Source organism: Argiope bruennichi, chromosome 5 (assembly GCF_947563725.1).
Source record: "Argiope bruennichi chromosome 5, qqArgBrue1.1, whole genome shotgun sequence".
NCBI lineage: Eukaryota > Metazoa > Arthropoda > Arachnida > Araneae > Araneidae > Argiope > Argiope bruennichi.
In genome coordinates, this window is record NC_079155.1 from 92,815,405 (window position 1) to 92,842,673 (window position 27,269).

Genomic DNA, 27,269 nt, shown 5'->3' on the forward strand with positions numbered 1-27,269 from the left:
CTTCCACTTATTTAAAAGCACCAGAATAATTGTGACAATGAAAAAAATTAAGGAACCAGTTGAATACTTTTTTGGATTTTTAAAAGTTTTAAAAACAACGAATTTTTTTATCCTTAATGTCAGTGACTTCTTTAAATTTGTGTGGATTTTTTCCTTTCTTTTTTTCTTTCTGTCGCTTCAACAGTCTCATTTACAACTGCAGCACATCTCATTTATAAATGTTTTTTTCAAAGCTTTCTATATTTGTTTTCATCATCGTTCTCTTTCAACCCTACACTTGAATGTCACTCTGGGGAATTATTTTGAAAAGTGTCCCTACATTCCGAGGATGTCTTAGAGAGAAAATAATTAAGTGCATTTCTTCATTCGCATAACTTTTCATGTTTTTCTACACAGATGGAAGCCCATGTTTATTTGAAATTGAATTTTCGTCTTTCTCCCTTGTCGTATTCTGAAGGAAAATAGAAGTCTTAAAATACTGTAGGAAGCGGTAAAATGAATAAAAAAAAGAACACTTATAATTGTGTTAGTGAGACTTATAATTGTAATAATATAAAGTATTTTCTTTTCTATTATTTAATTTTGATTCTAAGATTTCATAATGTTTATAATTATGATATATTATATTTTCTCTGAATTTTACTGCCTTGTCTGACAATAAAATGTGATTAAATAAAATTATTAATTGTTAATTATATTTTGAAAATATTGAGACAAAGTATTGTGATTGGGAATGTACAAATTTTAGAACTATGACGCAGCCTAAATTGTGTGGAAATCTATGACAGGATTCTATCTTTATTTGCAGGAAACATATAATGTATTATTTGTTCGATAATTTCAGATAAATACAATAATTAGAAACGTGTATGATATTAAAAATTTCGACTTAATTCTAAACATTTTTTTAGGTCTCACGAAAGTATAAAATATCGATGGCTTTTTTTTTTTTTTTTTTTTTTTTTTTTGCGATTACAGTATTTTTTTTGTTAACTTCTTATTGAAGTAAGAAATAAAAACAGTTCGAAGAATTTATCTTTTATATTTGTTCGAAAGTTAAATTGTTAAGTATAATTGCTTCAGAGCTTAAAAATCACTGATACATTAAAATTCATTATAAATTATGCTGTTTCCAATGAATTAATAGTTCGATATAAGCGGGAACGAATTAAGAATGATTTCAAAATCCCATTTATCCACATGAGTAAAACTGAGTAAAATAAACACAATAGAAAAGATAGGGTTTATGTATATTATAGAAAGGTGAGATGGGATTGATCGATTCAGATAAGCCGTTATAGAATAATGGGGTCGATCATATCAAATATTTCATTTAAAAATAGCAAACATTGGAAAAACTTCGATTCATTGAAGGTTTAATGAAAATAATACATCTAAGTTATGAAAACGCATATACCTTTTGGTAAACTATCTTCATAAAAATTCATAGCCAAAATAGACTTATTAAAAGCAATTTGTTTGAACGATTCTTCGTTTTCAGTTTTTGACTTGAATTTGATAAGAAATAGCATAATATACAACTGTTTTTTTTTAAATTATTTTGCACTAGAAATGAAAACTACCGAATTTATTATACACTTTTGATAAATAAGTATAGATTTTGTATGTTTAGTTCTATATTTATGTTTGCCATTAATGATTTAATGTATTTTATAACTGCCATTTAAGGATTAATTTCAGTTTCAGGAAAAAATTGGTTTTACGGAATAGCATGTGTATCGTGTGTTATGTGATCCTAGTATGCATTAAATATCTGATGTTATGAATTCTCACATTCTCAGAAATGAGTGGAACTTTTTATGTTATGTGTTAATTATTGAAGAACACGGATCCATTTCATATCTTCGTCATCTGTCTACAACCAAAAGCTACAAGGTTAGTTCCGAAATACATCTTCAGAAATAGAATATAACTTTAGTAAATCAATAAATTCTGATTGTTTATGCATGCATCACAGTAACGGATTTGTTTGCTTACGGATTCTAAAACCCACCGTGCTTTTACGCATGCATTAGGATGTATTTAATTGGACAAAATAGGTGTAAGAGGAAATATGAAAGGATATGTTTACTTTTAATAATAAAGTGAATTCCGGAAATGCGCACATCCTTCTGCGTGTCACCCCTTATTGAGATAGAATCGTCGAAAAATGGTCGTTTGAGGATACTGAAACATTGTATGGAAGCGCAGACAGGTCATTAAAAATATTTGCATTGTTGTCAAGCAAAAAAATTAAATATACAAAATGAATTATTAATTCTTAGGATGATATTGTTTCTTAACCAAATGTAGTAAGGAAACTCTCCTATATCTTCTTTTATGTAATACAATGTAAGCACAAGCGCCTATTTCAATATTATTTTATGCAAAAGTCGTAGTCTCGCAGTCTTGAGTCATAATAAATATTCAAAAACTTATGCATTTTTACAAAATTTCTAAAATTAAAAAATCATCTTAAAATAAATGAATCGGTAACATCTTGCATTGAAATTTGAAATTAAATTGTCAATTTTTTTTAAAGTGACTCATAGTATTCACAGCTTATTGGCCTCTATTTTTCCTAAATTCGTCATTGTACCTTGCCATGTCCAGACTTCGACGTTTTGGATCACAATGGAATACTTAGTTTGATCATGAATTTGTGGACTCGTATACAACTCGACAACATTCGAACTAAGAAATATTTTTCAGTAACAAATCTAATTATATAGCGTTTTTTAAAAGCGTTATGTAATATGCTAAAATTAAAAGGCAAACCACTTTTTCTTTCGAAAAAGGAATATTACGTAACCTGAAATGTTAATACGTGATCGTTGAATCCTTGCATATTGAAATCTGAGTTTCCAAGATCTTTGGGAAAATTCGTGTCATGTCCTGCTTACAAAACAGCTGCTGTCTTCGTGTAATGAAAGACAAGAACACACGTGTGGTTCGTTTTAGAAGCAACGCTTGCCTGGGAGGTCTTGAGTGTAATAAATGCTATTAAGCGCTATGTTAACTCGAAGCGTTCAGCTTCACCAGTGAAGGAAAGTTAATGCATCGAATTCATTACAGCACAGCATTTCTTGGGAACCTTGTGATGACTTCTCTGGCATGTCCCATGGAAAGCAAATTATCTTTGCTTGATGACAATTCTCAGAAAAACCTGCTCTGGTAATTTGTAATGCTATGACAAAGAGGGATGGGTATTAATAAGATTGTCAACTACATTGTTAATTTACTTTTTTTTTTTCTTCCTGTGCTTGTCGCTTGATTCAGTCCTTTCGCCTTCTTAGAGTAAGAAAAATTGAAATGGATAAGTTTGTTAAAATAGTGATGTGTTTGTTGGGTTATGTTGTGTCTTTCACAAGGGTCGAGAATTTGCTGAATAGCAGCTGCTTCTACCTACACAAAATGGGCTGGCAAAATGTGTCTGTCTGCCTTCCGGCAAAAAAGACTGATGTTGGGTGATTTATTTGGTGGGTTTTTTTTTTTTTTTTTTTTTTTAAAAGAGAAAGACTTGCGAGTACGAAAAGTTCAGATTATGTTATTCTCACATATGAGTTCCACATTATAATAAAACTATGGTTATGCATGAAATTTTCTTTTAAAACCGAATCGGTCTGTTTTGCTAGCATTTTGATGGCTTAAATATAAAATAAAAAAAGTAGAAATAAACTTGATTAGCTTATAGATCCAAATGGTTATAATTTTTAAAAATTATAAAATTGACTCGAATTTAATTAATTTTTCTTTAATTAGTAGTGTACAAGTATTAATACAAATTAAAATATAAGACAAATAAAGTTTCCTAATAGATTAAATTTGACATGAAATATACAAATTCATTATTGGAAATGTTTATTAATTATTAGTGATACTATGATATTAACTGAAGGGCTTCATAAAAGCTCATGAATTTATGCATTAGATATTTTAAAAACGGGAAATTACTCAATTTTGGAAAATTCTTCATCTTTTGCAAGAGACTTTTCTAAATGGACATGAGGAATTTTAAGGGATTTGGTCACTCATCTAAAAACGTAAAATTAGCTATAATTTCATCATTTAATTCACTCACTTAAACAATTGGCAATTCGTCTGTATTTAATAAGATACTGGTTTAGAATTATTACATGCCAATGCTTTGGAAGCTTTGTGATGTTGCAATTTGTCGCAATTATGTAATCGTTTTTCTCATTTCTTTGAAAATTGAAAGTTGTGTTTAAATATATTTCATTTGTCAAAAAAAAATCAACCAAATTACCTCGAATTACCCATAATACAATATTTAGTTTTGGAAAAATAGAATATAAGAATTTTTTTTTCTGTAATATTTAGCGAAGTGCGATCTTTGAAGTTGATTTGTATATTGCATAATTACATTCAAAGGTGTGTATCCACGTGACATCATAGTTAAATCATGATGAATATCTAAACCAAGCTGTCACTTCATATTAATTTTTATCCTTCAAGTAACTGAGTGGATTTCAAAATGTAATGGCTTCGGCGCAAGTAATTCTACAAGTCTTAATTTCGTACACATTATAGATAGCTGCAGGTGTACATCATCTACACTATCGCAAACTTGACAAAGCTTTTATAAATCTTCATTGTTTTTAACAGTTTGGCGCTGAGCAGTCAGACCAAAATTTTGAATTTTCAAGAAATAGGAAAGATTATCTGCACAAATAGAGAATACTTTAAAAACCTGCACTTTCATTACAAGGCTAAAATGAAATAAAGAACTTTTGCCAACAAATGAATGCCGACCAACAAGAGCTTCACCATTGTATTTAATAAAAGATATATATCTTTGAAAATTAACTATCTCCAACTGCAATTACCAATTCAAAAGAACTTGGCGAGGAAAAATCATGCACTACAATAAATTTTGCTTCTAATTTCAACCCATCAGAGTCGAATCATTATCTCGTAGAGTATCTTCAAGTCTTACGTGTGGTCTTTGAAAAAAAAGGAACGTGCACGTTTTCTTCTATTTTTGTGCAATTCAAAAACCAGTTTGAATTTGTTCTTTGGTTAACTGATAGTTGGAAAGTTGTGAGAGTAATTGCTTTCATTCTTTGGCACGCAGTTAATAGATTATTTAATAAAATGCGTCTCATCAATATGCATTGGATGGACAGCTTCTGGTCACAGTTTCGGTTCGGTTAGTTAATATTTTTCTTTTGCAATAATTACAAGATACAGATAGCGGCTTACAATGACAAGGATTGAGTAAAATCATAATCTACTCTTAATTGTTACTTATCTTTATCAAAATATGCTTCACAGCTATAATTAAACCTTACTCTTGATTATGAAAAGTGTCACTTGTGCAATTGTAGTCTGTAATTTTACACGCCTATCTCATGATTAGGAAGGAAAAAAAAATATTGTAGAATATTTTTTATGGATTTTTTTTCTTCCTGGAAGCGTTGTTTTCTCATTTGGCTAAGCGTGAAAAAGGCGTTGAGTCTCCTCCCCTAGTTGAACATCTGGAAATCGTGACCTGACCGTTCCAGTGTCTTTAATTAGATAGCCCTAGGTTATGTCCCACCTGGGATAAAACATTCCCTCTTGCAATGGGAGGAGACACGAAGAAAAAAAATTAAGTAAAGAGATAGAAAAAAGAAGCGATGGGAACCTTAACGATGAGTTTTTGTTGAGAAAGATATCGATAATTTCATGAGAAAGAATTTTCTTTAAAATTGTATATTTTGTTATAATTTCAAGGCTCTCAAGGCATCACTCCATGTACTAAAAATATACTGTTTTATATTTTTTTACATTTTTAAGAAAGCGTGTAGATCAAATTGTTTTTCTAAATCTACTTTTAAAAAATAGAATTCTTTTCAGCACATTTTCAGAAATGCATTTCGTTCTTCAGAATTCGATTGTACTAATAAATATTGACATTATGCAATCCGACGAAAGAGGTTTACTATTTATTATCATTTAACAATTTTTTTTTTTAGAAAAACCAAAACTTTTGGAATAAATTTTTTTTCTTCATTCAGTTTTATCACATTTCTAATTTAAAACTTCTCCCATTCAACTTATTAATATTATTAAAAGAAGTCCTTTTAGCTTTGTCATTTTGAGTTATAAATTTTTGTTTATTATCAAATATTCTATTATTCAGTCTTGACTGTAAAGTGAAGTCGGTCATTATGGTTGTTAATTAAAAAAAAGTAACCTGAAGTCTACTTTTATGTAAAGTACTTGAGGTAATTCTTGCAGTTTGGTGAACATATATTTATTTAGTTCATATGACGCTCAATCTACATTTTTTTTAAATTAAAAATATCTTCAAATGGAAAGCAGTTTTTTTGTGATAATTTTTCAAAATCGGAAGAAAAATAGAAGAAATATTTAAATAAATAATGCATTTTCTGGTAACAATCTTAATAAATAAGTATCTTAGACACACACACACACACACACACACACACCAAGCTGTGAGATTTAACTCAAATTTTTCTTATTGATTACCAGTCAAAACTGGATACACAACTATATTTAGCAAGTAGTTGAAGATTACAAAATAAAAAAAAATAAATAAATCCAATCCATTTTTTTCTTTAATCATAAAGGAAATCTATATGCTATCTTCAAATACACTTAATTTTTGATGAATTTATTTAAATGCATATCTTTTCGAAATGAAGTAAAATTATTTAAATAGAAATGTCGCTGTTTCACATTCGCGTTCATCTCTAATTTATAAATTTATGCTAGTTTTTACCCCAGAGCTCTTCCTGGCGATTTCAATTTTATAAACATTTTTAGCTGTCCTTCTCTAAGCGATGTTTTTGTCTTGCCAATTTAAAAGGGGGCGAAACAACTGGTAAAATTCTTGGCAGGTGATAGAATTTTCGGTGCGTGAAATCAAATTCTCATTAATGTTTGCCATTACCTTGCTTTTGCATGAACTTCCTGTATTCTTAATCTGATTCAGACATTTCGAATCGGGACTACGACGTGCCAAGAAATGCACGGCCGTCTATTAACGAGAACATGTGTGGAAACCAGCAAACAAAATGGGCCTTGGCACCATGCGTCAAAACCTTGAAGATTCTTTTCACTCTAGTTCTATCACGGGAATCGGCTCACCTTTTCATGAATAATTCGGTTTTATGCTTACACTTTTCCGCTCTGGTTCGGCGGAATAAAAATACTTAACAGAAGCTGTAACGCCATTTATCTTGCGCCTTTTTGACCCAAATTATTTGTTAATAAAATTTTTTAAAAACTTAAATACTTCATGCTTAAAATTCATTTATTCCAGATTAATTAATTATTTTGATTTAATTTAATTATGCTTTTTATTTTTAAATTCATCCGGCATTTGCATCCAAATTATCTTGCCATTTAGGCCCTATCATTCTCTAGTCCAAGATAAGAGAAGAAATGTATTGATGAGCACGCTACTTTAACGCCAAATGATACCATCCTTTGAACCTCAAGGGATTCTTAACCCTCTGATTGCGTAATTTTTTAAAAATCAATATTTAGATGCGATGTTTGCAAATAAGCCCAAATATTTTTCAAGTAAAGTGAAACTGATAATATATGTTGCACGATAATAATATGATATTATAAAAATCTGTAATTGTAAAAATAATCACTCTGAACTGCGAAAAACGCGGGATGCACTAGAAAATTTACTGATTGCTTATCCGTGGAAATCGCGGGATAAGGAGTTGGAGGGTTAAACCTGACCTGATCTTATATTGTTGAAGCAGATAAAGTTTGTTTTTTAATAGTTCAGATTATTACCGTTCTAATAAAATTACCAGATTGTATCTTTCAAAATTATGTATAAATTAATGTGACTAGCGCTTTACATATTGAGACAAGTGACTAGCGCTTTACATATTGAGACAATTAACGACAAGATTGAATCAAAACCGATAATAGGGACGGATTAACTCTTTCGCTACTAACTCGGCTCAACCGGCCGCGCAAATCCTTTACTGGCTTGCCAGTTTCTGTTTCAGGCTATAGATGCAGGATGGAAGACGTGGACATCCTTGGTAATCACTCTTTTATCCCTAGTTTGAAACAAAAATGTTTCGCCAGTATAGAATTTGCACTTTTAGTTAGGCTGAGTCAGTAATGAAAGGGTTATTCCGTTAGTTACAATCCCGAGACTTTTATCTTTTATAACGTTTTTTAATGTGTTACATTTTCATTTTGTCTTTCATCTTTTAAAAGTCGAAAAAAAATGGTATATACTGTGTTCGCATTTATTATGCATGTGTAATTACAGATAATGTTTGGAAAATATTGAACTTCTATAGATGAGTTTATCAATTTTTCTAAAACAAAATATATGTTTGGTATTTCTGAAATATTAGTTCTATAGAAAAATTATTTGTTTGTTTATTTGAATATGTTAATTGATCATTGGCTTATAATTAGTGTGATTGATACTTTAAAATGAAATGAATATAATATAGAAAGCGATTTTAGTATATTTTTACATTAGTAATAAATATGATCGGGGTTTCTTCCCGAAGATAATATTCCAACATGACTTTTAATTTTCATTTTAAAATTGGCCACCAAGGAAAGTTCGCGAGGAAAAATATTTGGTATACGTTTTATTTCTATTTTACTGTTAGATTTCAAAGTCTCGGGGTAAAAATGTTTTGGATCTGTTTTTTTTTAAATATTTCATTTATTTCTATTAGTTTTGCTATTTAAATATCTGTATCGTATTATTGTAATTTAATCAAAATATCTTTTTTAAACAGAATTTTAAGATTTAAGAATGACTTGAAAAAAACTTATATATTTGAGATTAACAAAACTTCAATATTTTCTTTTATTGTTTAATGTGCTTGGAATTATAGTAAGCTAAAATTCTGAGAATGTAATTAACATTTCAAATTTAAAAAAAATAACGTTCTTTAAAAAAGTAAGCTTTGATTTGTGAAAGCATTGAACACAATTTTTAAATTAAAAAATATGGGACCACACAAGTATTTATTTTCCTTAAAGATAAAACCATTTCAAAATTTCCTATTAATATGTATACAATTTTTTTTCTGTCCATCGCTTTGAAAATGAAATAATTTTACCACATGTAAAGCTCAAGTTTCCGCATTATATTTATATATACAGATGTAGAAATTTATATACCCATATCACCTACGTACCAAGACCAAATAAGTCATGCGAAATCAATTTTTAAGTGCTCCAACGTCTCCAACCTTGAAATTCTTGTTTGTTCCTCTGAAACAACTAACTGGCAAACAGAGATTAAGCTTTTGTTCGTGCTCATCCCCTGCAGACTGAACGTAGGATGTGAATAAGTACCCTTGATGGCTAAACTTGCCGGCCGCGCCTCCAATTAAGGGCTATCTAGATCTCGACTGGCCATATCAGTGACGTCATTCTCTTGCTTTTACCTCTCGTTCCCTCCTCACTTGAACGCCTTTGACAAACGACTTCATTCAAAATTATGAATGGAGGTGACAGCTTCGAAATTGTTATCAGTTTGGGCTTAGGTTCCTTTCTGCGCTCTGATTTCCTTGTTGATTTTTCGACTTCATTCATATAAGATTATGGTACAATAGAATATCTTCGTGAGGATTGGCTACTAGATACAGTAATATTTAACCAGTCAAATTAGACTCCAAAGGCAGTTAAGGTGTTAAGGCTACTTTAATATAAAGTGACTTAATTTCCAGACCTTTTTGAGACTTGATATTGAGATAGATTAAATAATTAATTCATTTTTTTTTTTAAATTTCTTCTCAAATCCGTTCAAAATGTGTTGCGGTTGTTAATCCATTGACTGCCGCGTTGAATTTCTTACAATGTAATTTATATGGCCACGCCAGTCACCGGTGACTTCCACGGCAGTCTAAGTGTTATTAGTTTAATATAAAGTGACTAGATTTCCAAAATTTTTCGGACTTGATATTGAGGAGGAATGACTATCAAAAGAATTATGATCACATTTTATTGAAAATGAGAGAGAATGGGTATAATGAAAATTAATAATATTCCAGAATTGGCGATGTTGAATTGATGCCAGTTAAATAAAAAAAATCTGCTTAATCTGTTTTTACATTTCTGGTATACCTAGTATACAAAAAGAAAGTATTCTAATCGTCCAAACATTCGAATTCAAGATGTTGACGTTAATTAATTAGATTGACTTTTTCTAATCTCTCTGAGTTCGAAGAATGCATTTTTGCCATTACCTCTATCTGTTTATATATATTATAACTCAAAAATTCTGAGCTAGACAGATGAAATTTAATATATAGTCTTTACAATAAATTTGTAGATTTTTATCAGATTTTGAACGAAATCCATTAAGAATTAAATCCATTAAATTTGTATATCTGTTATCTTAATATATATATTAATTCAATAACTACAAAATGATGAGAGTTAGATTGATAATATTTTATACACAGATATAATATCTAAGTCAATCATGTTTTATCAAATTTGGAACCAAATCCATTAAGGGATTGCACATCTGCCGGTCTGTACATTCACAATTATGAAAACGTTATAACTCAAAAACTAACAATTAAAATATATAAAATCGTAATTTTATTACAATTGTAGTAGTCAAATTTAGTTTGTTCAATTTTTTTGTTTTAATCGATCGGAAAAAAGGTGTCCAAAATGTACATTCTTGTCTGGTGCTTTTATATTTACCTCATTTCAGCGATTAATCTCCAAAGATAGCACCCTAACTGCCTCTTTTATAACTATTGATCGCAATAGTTAATAATACATAAATATATTTAGTTGGGTTATGCAAGAAAGTTTTGGGTGGACTCACACCTGCTGATTAATGTGAAGCATTTTTTATATGAAAAACAAATAGGATCTTTTAATTATTTTGCATGTAATTCATCTAAAAAAACTTTCTGAAATCAAACGAAACTTCGATAATTAAAACCTAACCAAGTTATTTCTAATTCACTTTCAATTCTTTACCATTACCATTGACGGATATAGGAATATTGAGGCCCTAGACATTAAGCATTATCAGGTATCTTCTTTCAACAAGTGCACATTTTAGTTTCATATCCCAGAAAAATCTAATTAAGCTAAACAAATAATTAATATCTGCTTATTAATATTAATCATTATTCTAGTGACGTTGCATTTTATTTTATACTATCTATAAAATGAACAAATAACTAAAGTAATAAGATTCTTTTAAACTTTAACATAATTATTAGTTAATGATCACCTTATTTACAAATAAAGACATTTAATTATTATTATGATTGTAAAGAATTAAGAGACTTCAGCCAACTTAGTGTCAAGTGAAATATGACCCAATCAGTTTAATGAATGAATGAATGATTGATTGATTGATATTACAATACATTATAAATAACTAATTAATCAACTTCAATTTATATAGCAATGATTTTAATAATTCAGTGTAAATACACATTATAATTCTAATATTTTATAAAATTTAAAATATATAGTTTTTATTAATTTATTTGGCAATTCTTCTAAATAGCATTTTTAATTGACTTGCCTTTGGATCTTTTCAGAACAGCGGTCTAAGTAGCTACCTAGTCAAAAATCTACCATTGATTCATTACACTTGTAGTTTGAAGTATAATTATTCGAGGTATAAGCTTCAGTGAAAAATATTTTTTTTCATAGATTCTGTCTTGTTTCTAAACGTGAATAATGAAATATATAAAAAATATATACCCATTTGTTGGCAGTGTTTAAAATATGCAGCCGTCCTAATCCTAAGAAACTAATTTACATACTATTTATTATGTTATTACGCATATAGTAACCTATGTGGTCTCTTATTTAAAAACATTGCCTAGCAATTCATCTTAGTCTTTCAGTCTTTCACTTTTTGATTGAAGAGGAAAAATTTCCAGCTGCTGATGTCAGAGAGATCAATCAGCACGTTACGCTAGTTCATTTTGAGATTTATCAATGACTTCTCGTTTCATATCAATGAAATGAAGCTACTATTTAATTTTTTTTCTTCCTATCTTAAGAAGCAGGTTTTCTAATATGCGTTGTCAATCAACGGCTGTTTTGAAGTGATTAGCTTCCTTGTTTCTACTTTTGATATTTTTTTAAGCATCTCTAATCTTTGTTGTTCTCAAGTACTTTTATTTATTCGGATTTGGTTGAGGTATTTTATCAGCGAACATTAGAATATAAAATATATATGAAAGATGTTTCTTCTGTTCTTGTGTTTTCAATTCTATTTGAGGTGTGGACTTGAAAATTTAATAAGTATAAGATATAGTTAACTATAAGTATTATTAATTGTGCGTAAAACGAGTTGAAAAAATTGGTAGGAGGGCTTCAGTCTAGGTGAAAAGATGTTAGCAAATTTGAGATGAAAAAACCAAGTATGACCTTCAAAACTAAAATGAACTATTTTTCTGAAATTTCGTTTTGAACGCTTTTAACTTCGGTTATGTAATCTGAGAGGCCGTCTAAAAGTGTGTGTGTGTGTGTGTGTGTAGGGGGGAGGGGAGTATCCTTAACCGGCTACTCCGAACCGCCACTAAGGCACACGGAAAAATCTGATTGACCAGACCTCAGCAACAACAACACTGGCGAGAAATATAGTTAGTCCTAAGGTCCGGTACAGCCCTTCCCGTGGGAAGAATGTTCTGTCATCGATAGGAGGTAGTTAGCTCTTAACATTTCTATATACACTCGTTTGGTGAGAACCAACCATCATACAGAAAGCTTCTCATTCTCATCTCTGAGGTGCTCCCCGATGGAGTAAGGGTGGCGGTAGTAAGAAATGGTTGGATAAAATTCAAAAAATAATTTTAAAAAGTGAGATATTGAAAAAATTATAAAATTTCCTCCACCTCCATAAAAAAAAAATTAGTGAAGCATAAATATTATTACTTTTTTTTTCACTTTGACTGTTAATTTGCATTGGTCGTATTAAATATATCGTATTATATGTTTAGTATATATTGGAAAGAAGATTCCTTCAAAAACTGTCATATTTAAAAAAGTAATGTCCAAAATATCGGGTCACTTTAAATAATTTACTGGATTTGTTGATGATGATGTCGTGTCCGCGTTACCACGGAAAGTGGAGAAGAGGGTGGATGCAGTAATTTCTGACGGTAAATACCCCTCGGCACCCGAGGGCAGAAGTCTGATTTCTAGCTCATATGAAGATGACACTCATTCACATACTCGCTTGCCCAACCCCTTTTTAAAGGGGGTCTCTTTCACACACCTCACAGATAGAACACAGGGTAAAGAACAACCATGCCCGAACCAGAACTCAACCCGGGAAGCGCAGATCACGGTGCAGACGAGCTACCCCTAGGTCAAAAATTTTTATATAGCGACACTTGAATACAAGAAAATAGGTGAAGTGAAGGAGTAACCAAATGCCTTATTTAAGCGGAGTATGACTAACTTTTCATTTCGTAACTATGAATATAAATAAAAGAATGATATTTTGTGTTTGTGAACTTATTTCGAATTTCAAATAAAGACTAAAAACAAATAGAAACAAATCATTGCAAATGAGCAACGCTAAAAACATAATGCTGATAAACCTCAACCTTTTTAAATAAAAATAATAGTAAAGAATACAAAACCATTAAATTTCTAAAATAAGAATTTATCTAGATGATCTGGTACATTCATGAATAATTAAAATAATGAATACACTATTTTGGCTTATTCTGCGGAAAGTTTTTGCTGTGTTTCGGTGGAGCTTCAAATAAATATTACACAGTTTAATAATTCTGTCGGGAAAATTTTTTATTGAAGGAATAAACTAAAATTTATTCGGCATATCATCGCTTAACCTAATGTGACTAAATAAAATTATCTTCTAAAATGAATAAAAACAACTCTGAAGTTTTGTAATTACCTATATTTACGAAAAACAGGACATATCAACATTTATTTTATTTAAATAATAGCACTGAGTATGCGATTTATATTCATATTGTTTACCAGTTTTAGTTGAGGATGCATAAATACATTTACAAGGCAAATAAATGTCGATGTCTGTCGAGATAATAGAAATAAAGTTCCCATATTTTTTACTGTTAAAATAGTAATCTAATACAAAAAGATGAAGCTTGGTCGTCGCCTCATTTAATTCTGTTATATTCTTGTGTTTCTGATATTATTTATCCCTGTTTGTTTGCAGTTAATCATGAGTTGCGAAAATGTTTCTTGCTTCCTTTTTGCCATTAATTTTCTGGAAAACATGTTCGTGATTATTTAGTTTCATTCTAGTTCCAAAACCTTCATTATATTGCTACATAACAGTTCTACTTCATTAAAAATGCACTGTCTTTCTGTTGCCTAGTAAATTAAAGATCGCTAGATTGTATCAAATACTACAGTGACATTGTAAGTGTTCTGTTACCATTATTGTTCTTTCAGATTTTTTTTGTGATGTATATTTAAAGATTCAGAACGAACAAATGTTTTAAAAAGCTTTACGTTTGGTAAACAATTTGATTGAATTCCTTTTCATTTTTTTTTTTGAATTTGAATATAACATTAATTACCCGTTAAAGAAAAAAAAAAGTAGAATATTCTTGATTTTATCAAATTCTATAATGAAACTGAATGTTCGATTACCATTATTGGTCTTTCAGATCTTTTTTGTGAAACATATTTAAAGATTTAGAACGAACAAATTTAAAAAAAAAAAAAACATTTACATTTAGTGAATAATTTTATTGAGCTCCTTTTTATTTTTTAAAAATTTGAATAAAACAATTATCTTTTAAAGAAGAAAAAGTGAAGTATTCTTAAAATATGACATTGCATAAGACCATAATCACTACGATTGTTGAGGTCAAAAAGTTCAACTACTGCTATCATATATATTTTTATTTTTTTATTAGGGCATTTTTTTTAACCGTTTGTTCCGCCTCCATTGTATTTGTTCATTTCCTTTCATCCTACGTGAAAATTATTTCTTCAATATCTAACGCGTCCAGAACAAGATTTTTTTTTTTCCATCGCACTGTATTTTTATCCAACGTTCCATCCTTTTATTTAATTTTGTCAGTAGAAATCTAAAACGTGTAGGTGAAGTATTTTTTATCTTTTTATTATTCTTTCAATCGTCTGATTCAACGAGACGAAAATCAATAAAAAAATCAGTTGCATTAACGTTATCAAAATTTATTGGCTCTTGGAATTAATGGTACAGGTGTTTTAAAGTCGTTATTTTCATCGATGTCTGTTCTTTTATTGTTTAAATTATAGTTTGATGTGGTGAAAGTTTTTAGAATTGCTGATTTCTGAGAATTCGAATCGTGAGCTGATTGAACAATTAATAGCATGCAGCGGTTAGAATTTTTTTAAAGTTTTTTTTTTATTCTCGACTTTTATTATTTTTTAATTGAAACGTTACGATGAGAAATTTGAAAGAAAAGATAGATAACGCATTGCATTCAAATTAATGTACAGGGTGTTTATAAAGTCCCGGACCCATTTTGATGTTTAATAACTCATAAAATAATGAAGATATAAACAAACTTATGGCATTTATTGATGGAATAACTCATATATTTTCCTTTTCAGGTTTGAATATTTTTACTTTTGTAAATATCGTCTGCGCGTGTGGTTAATTTCAGATAATTTCATTTTCCAGTCTAAATATCTGTGCTTTTCTAAATATCGTCTGCTTATTAATTGCATTTTTCTCTCTTTTGTTTTTGGCAACTATTGCAATGTTATGTTTACTTTTGATGTGTTTGTTCTATGTAGTACTTTTGTATGTGATGTTTTATTCGAGCGGATATTAAGGAGAATGCATACACCACAAGAGAAAGCACAGATTTTATGGTGGTTCATAGAAACGAAATCGATAGTGCAAGCACAGAGAAATTTCAGAAGAATTTACCAAAAAGATCCTCCATCCAAAAACAGCATCTTGCGGTGGAAAAAGAATTTTCTAGAAATTGGAAGTATCGCAGATAAGAAACATTCCTGACGTCCTGGCACAAGTGATTTTGATGTTGAGCGTATCAGAGACATTTTTACACAATCCTAGAATATCTGTGAGATCAGCGGCAACAGAATTGGATATGCCAATTTCGACGGTGTACAAGGTTATTAAGAAAAAATTAAGACTGCATTCATACAAAGTTCAAATTGTTCAAGTTTTGGAACCGAACGATAGGCCTAGGAGGATGGCCTTTGCAACAGATATGCTAAGGAGGATAGAAGATGATGCTGATTTTCTGAAGCGCATAATGTTCTCCGGTGAAGCATCCTTTCATGTTTCTGGCATTGTTAATCGCCATAATGTGCGCATGTGGGGATCTGAAAACCCCCATGAATACCGTGAGGCACAAAGGGATTCCCCAAAGGTTAATGTGTGGTGCTGACTAATGCACGACCAAGTCATTGGGCCTTTCTTTTTTACAGAAAAGACGGTCTCATCAGTCGTATACTTAGACATGTTGGAAAACTTCGTATTTCCACAACTAGAAGAGCTTCAGCCACATGTCTTTTTGCAACAAGATGGTGCGCCACCTCATTGTGGTACCATCGTTCGTACTTCTTTGAATGACCATTTTCCAGGAAGACGGATTGGGCGAGGAGGTCCAATTCCTTGGCCACCCAGATCACCTGAGATAACGACGCTGGACTTTTTTCTTTGGGGGTTTGTAAAAGACAACGTTTTCAGGAGGAGAGTGTCGAACATTGATGACCTAAAAGTCAGAATTACAACCGCAATAGGCTCTGTGGATGCCGACATGCTTGCCGCTACCTGGCGTGAAATTGACTATCGACTTTATATTCTCCGTGCGACGAAGGGGGCACACGTGGAAGTTCATTGACAAGGGCCTTGAAACTTTTTGAGTCTATTTAACCATTTATGTTATTAATTTTAATCTATCTTTATTATTTTATGAGTTATTAAACATCAAAATGGGTCCTGGACTAAATAAACACCCTGTATTTTTCTATTTTTTCTGGTAACTAAACCACATTGAGGATATATCATTCTTTGAGTTTCTTAAAAATAAAATTATTGAAACTTCTTTGTGATGAAATTTTTAACTCGTAACATATATGCATCGAATTACTGTATTTTAAATTAAGTTGATTTTATTATATATCAATTCAGAAATTAGATATAATCCATATACAACTGTACGATTTTTATTAATGGTATTTTAGTTAATACATGGCAGATTTCCTTACTGAATAATTGTAAAAATTAAATGAAGAAGTTAATCAAAAATGAAAAAAAAAATAACGAATGAATATTTTAGGTAATTATGAAAAAAATTATGTAGTTGATTATGATTCGATTAATTACTTCATGTACTTTTGATTACATTCATATTTGTAAATGTATCTGGTTAAAATGCTATCACTTAAATGTAGTGTAGAATTCTGGAATGTGAGTTTGGCTCATGTTTTCCAATGACTATGGTAGAGAATATTTTAAATTGCTCTCAGAAATTCTTGTAACTTTAACTGGAAAAAAAAAATCTAACATTCGTTATTTATTTAAAGACACCAAACTTTTGATTACAAAAAATTTATAGTTAAAATCGTATTAAATTAACTCTAAAGACTTTTATGTGAAAAATATATCTGGTTTTGACAGAATTTTTTTCGAAAATTTTTAAGCTCTTACAAAGTAACAATTTCGAATGCAATAGTTTTGCTGTTTTACCAGGTGTTTTTTCTTCCAAAATGTGACTTGATACCATGTCTTATAATCCTTGTTTCTCTATATTTTTTCTTTCGTTATCAACAATATTCCCAAACTCTTCACTTGTTTCTTCATTTAACATTATCCAGAAACTCGTTGTTAAAAATACCAAATTTAATTTGCACCATATCCTACTTAATGTCAAAATATCTTATTTTCAGCTGGCACATTTCGTCAAGGTTGACTGTACATCCATTCCACTAATGTTCTTCAATGCTTACGATAATAAATGTCATCTCATTTTACAAATGTGATAATATACGGGATGAAATTCATTACACCCAGCATCGGAAATAGAGCCGAAACCGCTTATTTGCATTTTCCTGTATGATTCAGACAAGGAATTTTGCTATTCAAGCAGATCTCATTGCGCAAAATGGCGGAAGTGTTGTTTCTCTAGCTGTCTATTAAATGTTGACGGAAGTTTGCCGTGGGGCGAAGACTACGGCGCCAATATAGGAAATGGCCAGTCAACGTAAATCGTAAGTTTGGCTTAGTAAGCGATAAATGATCTGCTATTAAATATCGGCATATCAGAAACCCGGATATTTTCTTCCTAATTTAAGAATTATTAAGTGGGCTTATTGGATACTATGTATTTTGTTTGTTGATCAGTGTTACTTACTTACGGAGTGACATTATCATTGATATTTTTCTTCTCGTATGTTATGTTTATGATAAAGTAGATTTTGTGATAAGGTATTTTATGAGTACCAAATCTTGTTTCTTGATGTCATTTACAAAACATAGTTCTTAAGGCTTAAAAAACACTGTTCTATTTCTATATTTTATAGGGGAGAAACAATCTTAAACTGAACAAATAATTTCGTTCTTTGAATATTGTGAATGTTGATTTCTTCTTTCCTTTCTAGGAAGTGTGTGTATAGAGAGCCTAATTTTCAAAATTTTTATTTTCATTTGTGATTATTTGTTAAAATTTTTTTCCCCAGGATATGGCGATCATATCATTTTGAGACTTCTTTCAATACATTTTTTTTAAGAATCTACCTTGACCAGTCTCGGATTATTATGAAAATTTGTTTTTTCGTGTCAACAGAATGACTAGACGAATGAATAAATTTGAAAAACGAATTGGTAGGAATGGATAAACGAATAAGTTTGATACATGGTTCTTGCACTAAAATTATAAATTTGACAAATTCTTAACAAATTTATCAATGTTAAGAAGTAGTTTAACTATGCAGGTTGTCAATTTAATTCCCTGTTTGAAAAAAAAGGGATTCGATGTAGGAAAATATTTAAATACGATCATTTCTAATCTCGTATAACAAAAATACTGTATAAATTATTTTTCATTTTTAGCGTTTAAAATTTCTTTCGATTAATTCAGGTATTTTTATCATTTTTTAAATGATAATGAAAGATGGTATTTTTCAAAAATGAAATACAGTGATAATTTGGCTTCGAAGTCTGGCAGGAAATATTTGAAGTTTGTATAAATACTATTTGGATATTTGTAAACCTCCATCTAGAAGAAGAAAAAAATGATAATGTTAGATTCTTTCAATACCAGGGAATTACATAATTAATATGCTTTCAAATTAATAAGATATATATTTAACTAAATATGTCTTATATATTTAACTAATATGTCTTATATATTATGTCTTAATTTTAACGGAATATGTCTTATATATTTGTCTAAATATATTTAACTAAATACTATCTTTTGCTCAGAATATTATAAATATTCAATGAGCAATTTTTTTTTAATTCTTTTTTTTCTGTCAATTTTTATTGCCTATAGAAAAGATTTTGATTTTTTTACAAGTCAAGTCTTCCCTAACATACCATAGTAGTACACTTTTACTTAAAATGATTCGATTTTTTTCCCCTTTCACTTGACCTACTTCGTAATCTCACTGGCAGGAAAGTAGGGTGGAGTCTTAATGGACATCTTCAGCTGCGGTAACCTCCCGTAGGAGGTGTGTTCTATCATCAATATGGAGGTAGCCAAATCTCCACAATTATTTTACTCGCTATGCAAGCGAGAACCAATCGCACTTCAGAAAGTTTCCGATTCTCATTTTTGTGATGCCATCAACTGAGGGAGGGGGAACTTCCATATCCATTGAGAGAAATGCAACGGAACTCAATGAATTCTGTCCGGTTATTGAAAGGGTGTTTAGGGCTGCTAGTGTCTGAATATATACATATAATATACACTTTAATACTTCTAACGAATTCGCATAATATATATATTACACTTGACTCTGAGCAGATTTCTTTAATGTAAATTCATTTTATGAGAATAAGAATTAATTCTATTCCTTCAATTTAAGTAAGATTTTAATAAATATTTCGATGGGAATTCTACATTCATTTAGAAAAACTGTCATTTTGGCTTATTCAAAATTTTATATATCTACCAGAACTGCCAGAACGAATCATTTACTGCTCGTTAATGAAGACTACCAAAATTTAAATGTTATAAAACACAAATCACTCTTAAAACAAAAGCTGCCGATACATTCAATGCCTCATCGACAGGTTCACGAACTTCCCAACACCTCGAATCCATCCATGCCTTGCTCCCCTTTGTTCTGTTAATAGGCTAATCCATTTATCACTGTCAGGGTAACTGACTCCTCCGATTCGCTTATTAGGTAGGTAACAGTTATAAGCTGAAACTTGAAAGAGGGGAGTGAAGAACACCAGTTTTCTTTTCAGTATCGAAGGTCGAATTCATTAATCGTCTTGTCGAAAGAAGTAAACAAAAAATGTTCGTAATAAATGATCGTGTTCTGAATGGACTCTTCATTCGAATCAATTATGCAATACCTTACGCTGAAGTATTCCAGTCTGCAGTTCTGAACCGCTGACCCGGCAGGTTGTTTTGACCAGCAACTCTTTTTCCATCTCGTCCATCATGAAATGAGGGCTGTTTTTAAATTTGGTTGTATTTGCAACCTGAGTATATGTAGTCCAATACGGTAATTGTCAGTGCGGTGGAATATGAAGGATCTATAAAGCATCTCAAAACTTTGATTGCTATAAAGTTTTTTTAATATTTTTGTGTAGTTTTTCTTTGCTTGATGTAAAACTCGGGAAAGTTCAAGGTTTCCCCTAGATATAAATCGCAAAGGTCAGGGCTTTATTTAAATTTCGTTGCTGTTTTCTGGTTGAAGTAAGCTAACATTTGAATTTTAGTAGACGCATACAGTGCCTTTAGCAGTGAGCTAACCAAATTGGGCTTAACATTTTTGCATTAGCAGCTTATTTAACGCTTTCTAAGGCCGTGGGAAGTATGCTTCCCATTAAATTTATCAATCTTTGTATGAAATTATGTAGGTTGGCATAAGTTCTGACAAATTTTTTTTAGAAAGACAGAAACTTAGATGCTTCAGTTCTTTATCTCACACAAAATGATGTGCAATAATTAGCCAAATTAATTAATCAAATTAAAATTATCTAATAAGCTAAATGAATCCCTTTTCTTATTCTAATTTCAAGCCTAAAAATATTTTAACATAATGTGACTAGAAAAAAATGGCCCTTTAAAGGGTTAACTGATTTATTGGTATTTTAAAATTTTTTATTCGTATGGGTAATGTTATGGACCAGATATGATTGATTAATAAATAGGGTGCTGGTACTTTTTCCTACAAAATATTGGGATGAGTGAAAATTGTATTATGTAAATGCATTCTATATTCTAGGCACAAATACATACTATACATGAATGTACAATAATAATAATGGGTGCAAAAAATAATAGAAAAAAAGGGAACTACATACTGTCTGAATAGAATGGTAATTGAATTCAGAAACAATTTGTAAACTGGATTCCAAAAAAACGTGAGAAAAATCCCAGGTCAAGAAAAAATAATGTTCGATATCAGGTCTAGAAATAATAAAAGAAGTCCTTATAAGAAATAGTTCATTGGAAGTCTCATTGAATAAATAAGGAAGGAGTCAGGTGTTCTTATCGTATTCACTTTTTATGCTAAAAGTAAAAGAAATGGATTTTATATCTTATTCCCGCATAAAATTCCAACTCTATACTTCAAATAAAATATTCAACGCAAGTTTTATTCCACCTCTGCCTTTCCTATTATTTTAAAAGCGTAAAGAAGTGTACAACTCAATCCTATTACCAAATCACCAGTCATCACAAAGCCGCAAGTTATACATTGCTTTTCCAGTAAAAAAAAAAATTCGAAGTAAAAGCTTAAAAAAAAATTAATTTTTGGAACTTCTCGTTTTCATCAGATAATGTCCCGCTATGTAATTATTGGAATAATGAACTTATTTAAATGCAACAAAATCACTTGGATCAGCATAATGGTAATATTCCCAAGCAATTATCCACCCTAAAATGTGGGTGGTTCAATTAAGAACATTGTCTTGAAATTCCTATTAGTTGACTCGCGTCTGCCCAAGACTGCAGTTCTAACGGAAAAACAATCAACTAGCAAGAAGGAGGTTTCGCTGTCATTAAAATAGTTGACAAGGCAGCAGAGTGGTGATATAAACTTGCGATGATTCAGAGGTGCTTTCTTAATGGCCTGCTCTTTTACAGTACGTGCCAGAGAATTAATTTCAATGATAATTCTAAAATTAAAAAACGCCCTGGCTCCTTTTCTATGCATAATGTGCTGCAATTCGGCATGATGCCATTATTTGAAACAAATTTTAAGTTATTATGGTTAAATGTTCACACACTCAAACAAACACATTGCCACTTCATTTTTACTTTCTCGTATAGGTAATATAGAGAAAATGACTCGTCAAAAAATTCGAACTGGAGATTTTGACGAATCTCCACATTTAAGACTTTCCTGAGTTATAAATGCACATTTTTGGAAAATGTCCGTCTGTCTGTGACAAAGATGACTCAGAAAACACAGAATTTGCAGATTTCTATCAGATTTTCAGTAAAATTTGTCCAGAGGAAGCTCGTTTGTTATGCTATTCGAATATGTTAACTCGACAATTACAAAACGAAGACAACAAGATAGCTAAATTTCGGTACACAGATTTAACATCTATAGAATAGATACCAGTCAGACTTTGAGACAAATCCAACAACCGGTTGATTGTCTGTTAGTTTGTACTTTTGGAAATAAGTAAAACCCGATAATTCAAAAACGCAGTGACTGAAATATATCAAATTTGGTTTGTGATTTTGTGACTACAAGTGCAGTTTTATATCAAACTTTTGTTTCAATAGGTTGAGAAAAACATGTCTAAAACACAATTCGATTTTTAGATACTATTAATTAATCGCCAAATTATTAATCGCAAGGGATTAATTGCTAAATAACTAAAAATGACATGATGCTTCAGCGAAAATGCTACAAAAGTTAATACTTTGTAACTATTGTACGTCAATGGCATGTAAGGCATTCTTTCTCATGACAAGTTTATTAGAGAGTATGCAAGAAAGTTTTGCTTCTCACGCTTATTTTTGTCATTAGAAGTGTTTAAAATAAAATAATTCGAAGTAAACTAGTTTATGGGGATTTAGAAAATAACAAATTGCTGAAAAATATTTAAACTTCTTTTTTGTATTCGAAATTAATCCTTTTAATTGGTTTTTGATTTGCGAGATTTGACCTGCAATAACCATACTTTCTGTAATTCAATCAGGGGCGTTATTTAGCAGAATGGGGCGGGCAACAAAAATTATGAAGAAGGACAAAATGTAATAATGTTCCAGAAAACAGTAAAACTTATAAAAATTCACCAGACTATTGAAAGATTATTTAAAAGTAACGAATTATAAAAGAAATGTTAAAATATATGCTCCATTTAGATGACGTTTTCTATTTAGATATCTCTACAATGGTCAAGAAGGATCTTATTCTGTCTAGTAAAAGTTACGAAGAATATTTCTAAAAATCTTCTTTAATCTTAAATATTAATTATCTAGTTGCAATGAAAAACTGTGACATTTTATTTAAAACTGGAGCGTGCAGTCGATAAATTTCACTGTCCCAGCTAATCCGCTTTTTTTTTCACTAAATATGTTTCATATATCTTCATGGGCTGTGAAAAAATTCAAGAACCGTTAAGTAAATTATTAATTTAAGGTATCAAATAAAAGTTGGATTAAGAAAAGAATTTAAAAAGCGTTTTCTTTTTTGTCCAGGAAGCATTTTTAAGATTTCTTTTTTTTAAAGTCAGTTAAATGATTGAGAATTTTAACTCCTCTTAGGTATCATAATCAACATCTTTTACAAGATTGCCAGATTCTTCCTTTTATTTTTTTTTCTGCATTTCATATTTTAGCAGATATGCTTAGTTAAAAATGATATTGTTCTTTTAAATACCATATTAATTGCTTGAAACTGAACATTTGCATAAATCGGAGTTTTAAAATCTTATTAAGACTAAAAATAATGCAGCCGAATTGAAATTTTTTCATCTTAACTTGACCCTGCCTACTGAATTAATTCCTTTATATATAATGCATTTTAATGTAGATTATAAAAAATATTTGGCAGTATAAATTGATTAAAAAAATCAAAAAAATTAAGTACTCTAAATAATGCAGAAGTTTTTCAATTATTTAGTTACTCCAAAGACATTTATTTTTTTAAGTAATTGATCATTAGTTCTGCTCCTATATCGGCAATTAAGAATCATAAACACCAAAATATCGATTTTGGAATTAAAACTTCAGATGACAGTTAAATGAATTCTTTTTCAGATAGAAATAATTCAATTCTTTGGGTCTAAGGAGTAACTTGCGATATACTGAATCTGTCGGGAGTGGTCTCTCCGAAACTTTCTTGCATATTCTCTATAATAAAAGAGTAATACCCCCTTACCTCATAAAATTGAGGACTAAGGCCGCGAATGCCTTGTTGGCACTGGCGAACCATATTACCAAATATGTATTTTGTGATATAAAGTTACCACTTCAGCATTTTTATTGAATTTGTCGTGCGAGTACGTATTTTGAATTCCTTTTTTCGACAAATTGAAGCATGAATTTGTTGTGGGACTATAGTTGCAGTCACAAGACCACATACCGAATTTCGTTGTTTTAAGTCATTACGTTTACGAATTACTGTGTTTGCATTCAGAAACCGACAGATGGTCATCTCTCTGATCGATTTGGCTCAAAATTTGATAATATTTTACATGTATGTGCTAAATCTGTGTACCAAATTTGATCTATCTCAATGTTTACGTTTTGTATGTTATGCAGTTCACTTGGACTCGAGCAGCCAAACGGACTTCCTTTGAATGGATTTCGTTCAAAATTTGATAGAAATTTACAAAATTCCATAAGCAGGTTTTCATCAGTCTAGATCAAAGCATTTTTGAGTTATTCTGTTCGTAGGCAGACATAATGTTAAAAGTGTGTGCGCGCGTGTGTGTGTTTAACTCAGGGAGTTCTAAAACATGGAGATCAGTTAAAATTTCGATTTCTGATTTTTTTTTTTTAAATATTGTAACTACAATATTTTCTCTCTACTTCATATGCAAGAAAATTTAAAAAAAAAAGACATTTGAAATGATATTTTCTTTATATTATGAATTTGAAGCTCTCGATTCTATGATTCTCTAAAGGAAATGGGAGGGAGGTCAGATTTAGGGGCTCAGTTGAAAATTTCAGTCTTGTTTGAGTTTCTTACTACCATCTTCAGCACTTAAAATAAGACCCATTTCTCCTTATCCTCAATTTCAAATAATTAAACATACTTTTAATAATTTTTTATAATTAAAGTTTAATTCAGATATATACAACCAGGGCTTAAATGAATAATTTTCTTTTGTATTTGCAGAAAATCCCATAATTTGTGACTGCCGATTAAAGTGGGTGAAATCGTACATGAAAATGGTCAAGAGCCACCAGTTCTCGAGGGAGCTTCGGGACTTCCAGTGCAAACCCGACGGAGAAAACGAGACGCTGCAGTCAGTCCACTTGATGGAGATGGAGTGCGACAAGTTCACTACCATGAAACAGAAAAACCTCATCACCACCTCGCGCTCGGTGACGCAGCCTGTCAACCTGGTTCCCTACGAGATCCACGGCCGCATAAACAAAACACGGAAGACGGCTGTCGTAACAGAAGATGTGTCTGTCGTACAAGACAGCGAGGCTGAAGAAATGGCGGAAGAGATGGAAGACAAAGACAGCAAGCCCAATAGATCTGCAATTCTTACTGGTGACGTTCGTATAATCACTTTTGTGACTCTGTGGACTCTGTCCTTGGTGAGAAAGCGTAAAGGAACATAAACTGATTTGTTGTTTATGTTTATGTAAATATATTGGACAATATGTTTGTGGTGCTTTGTCAAACATTGACTATTGTTTGGTATCGAATCGATACGAACAAACGATGCGATTATTATTTTTTGAACTTAACGAGAATTTTGTTTTTGATTCATGAAATGTTCTGGTGTACATTCAAGGTACATTTGCTTTGAAAATGTCATGGAATGACAGGATTAAAGACAATTTTGTTGTTACATGGTGGAAATGAAATGATTATTGTAAATAAATTTACACCGAATTTTTATTCTTAAAAAACATGAGTTTGTGCTGCTCTATGTGTAGATTTTAATTTTAAATTATTTCAAAGATGCATTCATTATTATAATGCTACTTTTTTAAGTGAATTAAATAGTAATTAATATAACCAGGTTATTCTATTGATAAAAATAATTTTGTATATTCAAAGACTATTTCCTTTTTAGAAGAAAGCAAATTTGTAGCTGAATTTGCAAATGCATTGTCACTGGTGAAAATAGCTATCATAATTTCATCAGAATTGATATTGAATTTTTAAAAAACTATTAAGCATTAGCAGATATAGAAAGTTAGCTTTAAATTCTTTATCGCATTTAAGCAATCATAAATATAAACTATATCAATATTATGTGCAATTCATGAATATCATGATACGTACATTATTTTACTCTATAATTACGCACTCTATTAATTTTTTAGTCTTAAATGAATTGTATTGCTATGTAATTTCATTTATTGTTGCGATAAATTGAAGTTCAAAGGGCGCATGTGATTTCTTTTAAATAACTGACTGTCAAAGAAGCTTTGGCAAAAGGCCCTATTATTGTATTTTTGTCTGGAAAATGTTTTTCCAGGTGAAATTATGTGAATATATTTTTGTGCTACAATATAATTTTGTCTTTCATATGAATTGAAAAATATCCTTTTATGTTTGTATTTTTGTTTTATTGAAGAAAATCATGTGGAAGTTTTGTTTATTATAGTATTCATAATTGCAATCCTATATCAACTTAAATCAATCACTGCCAAATTTGAATTTAATATCTTTCTTTAGTATTAAGTTTATTATTAAATGATTGATAAAATATTGGAGGAAAAGTTTTGATTTAAATTTTGCATGAAATGCTTGTATGAAATTTTGAAATTATGTATCATTTAAAAAGTATTTTGTTAATAAAATTATTTGAAATAAATTGAATAGTTGTATATTATTATTATATTCATCCTAAAATAAAGCATTGCATTAAAAAAATTTTAAAGGCATGATAAAAGTCTATGAATATTTAGTTTTGTTGAGGAGGATTATATAGATTATTAAAA

The 27,269-nt window shown here is 30.4% G+C and overlaps 1 protein-coding gene across 2 annotated transcripts in view; it reads left to right on the forward strand.

Annotated features, from left to right (window-relative positions):
• LOC129969508 (connectin-like) overlaps positions 1-27,054 on the forward strand; it is an 82,543-nt gene extending 55,489 nt beyond the window's left edge. For both annotated transcript variants that reach the window (XM_056084112.1, XM_056084113.1), the window contains exon 3: positions 25,480-27,054. In XM_056084112.1, coding sequence (XP_055940087.1) covers positions 25,480-25,934 — 455 coding nt within the window. In that variant the 3' untranslated portion in view covers positions 25,935-27,054. The remainder of the gene's footprint in view (positions 1-25,479) is intronic.
• The last annotated feature ends 215 nt before the right edge of the window (positions 27,055-27,269 follow it).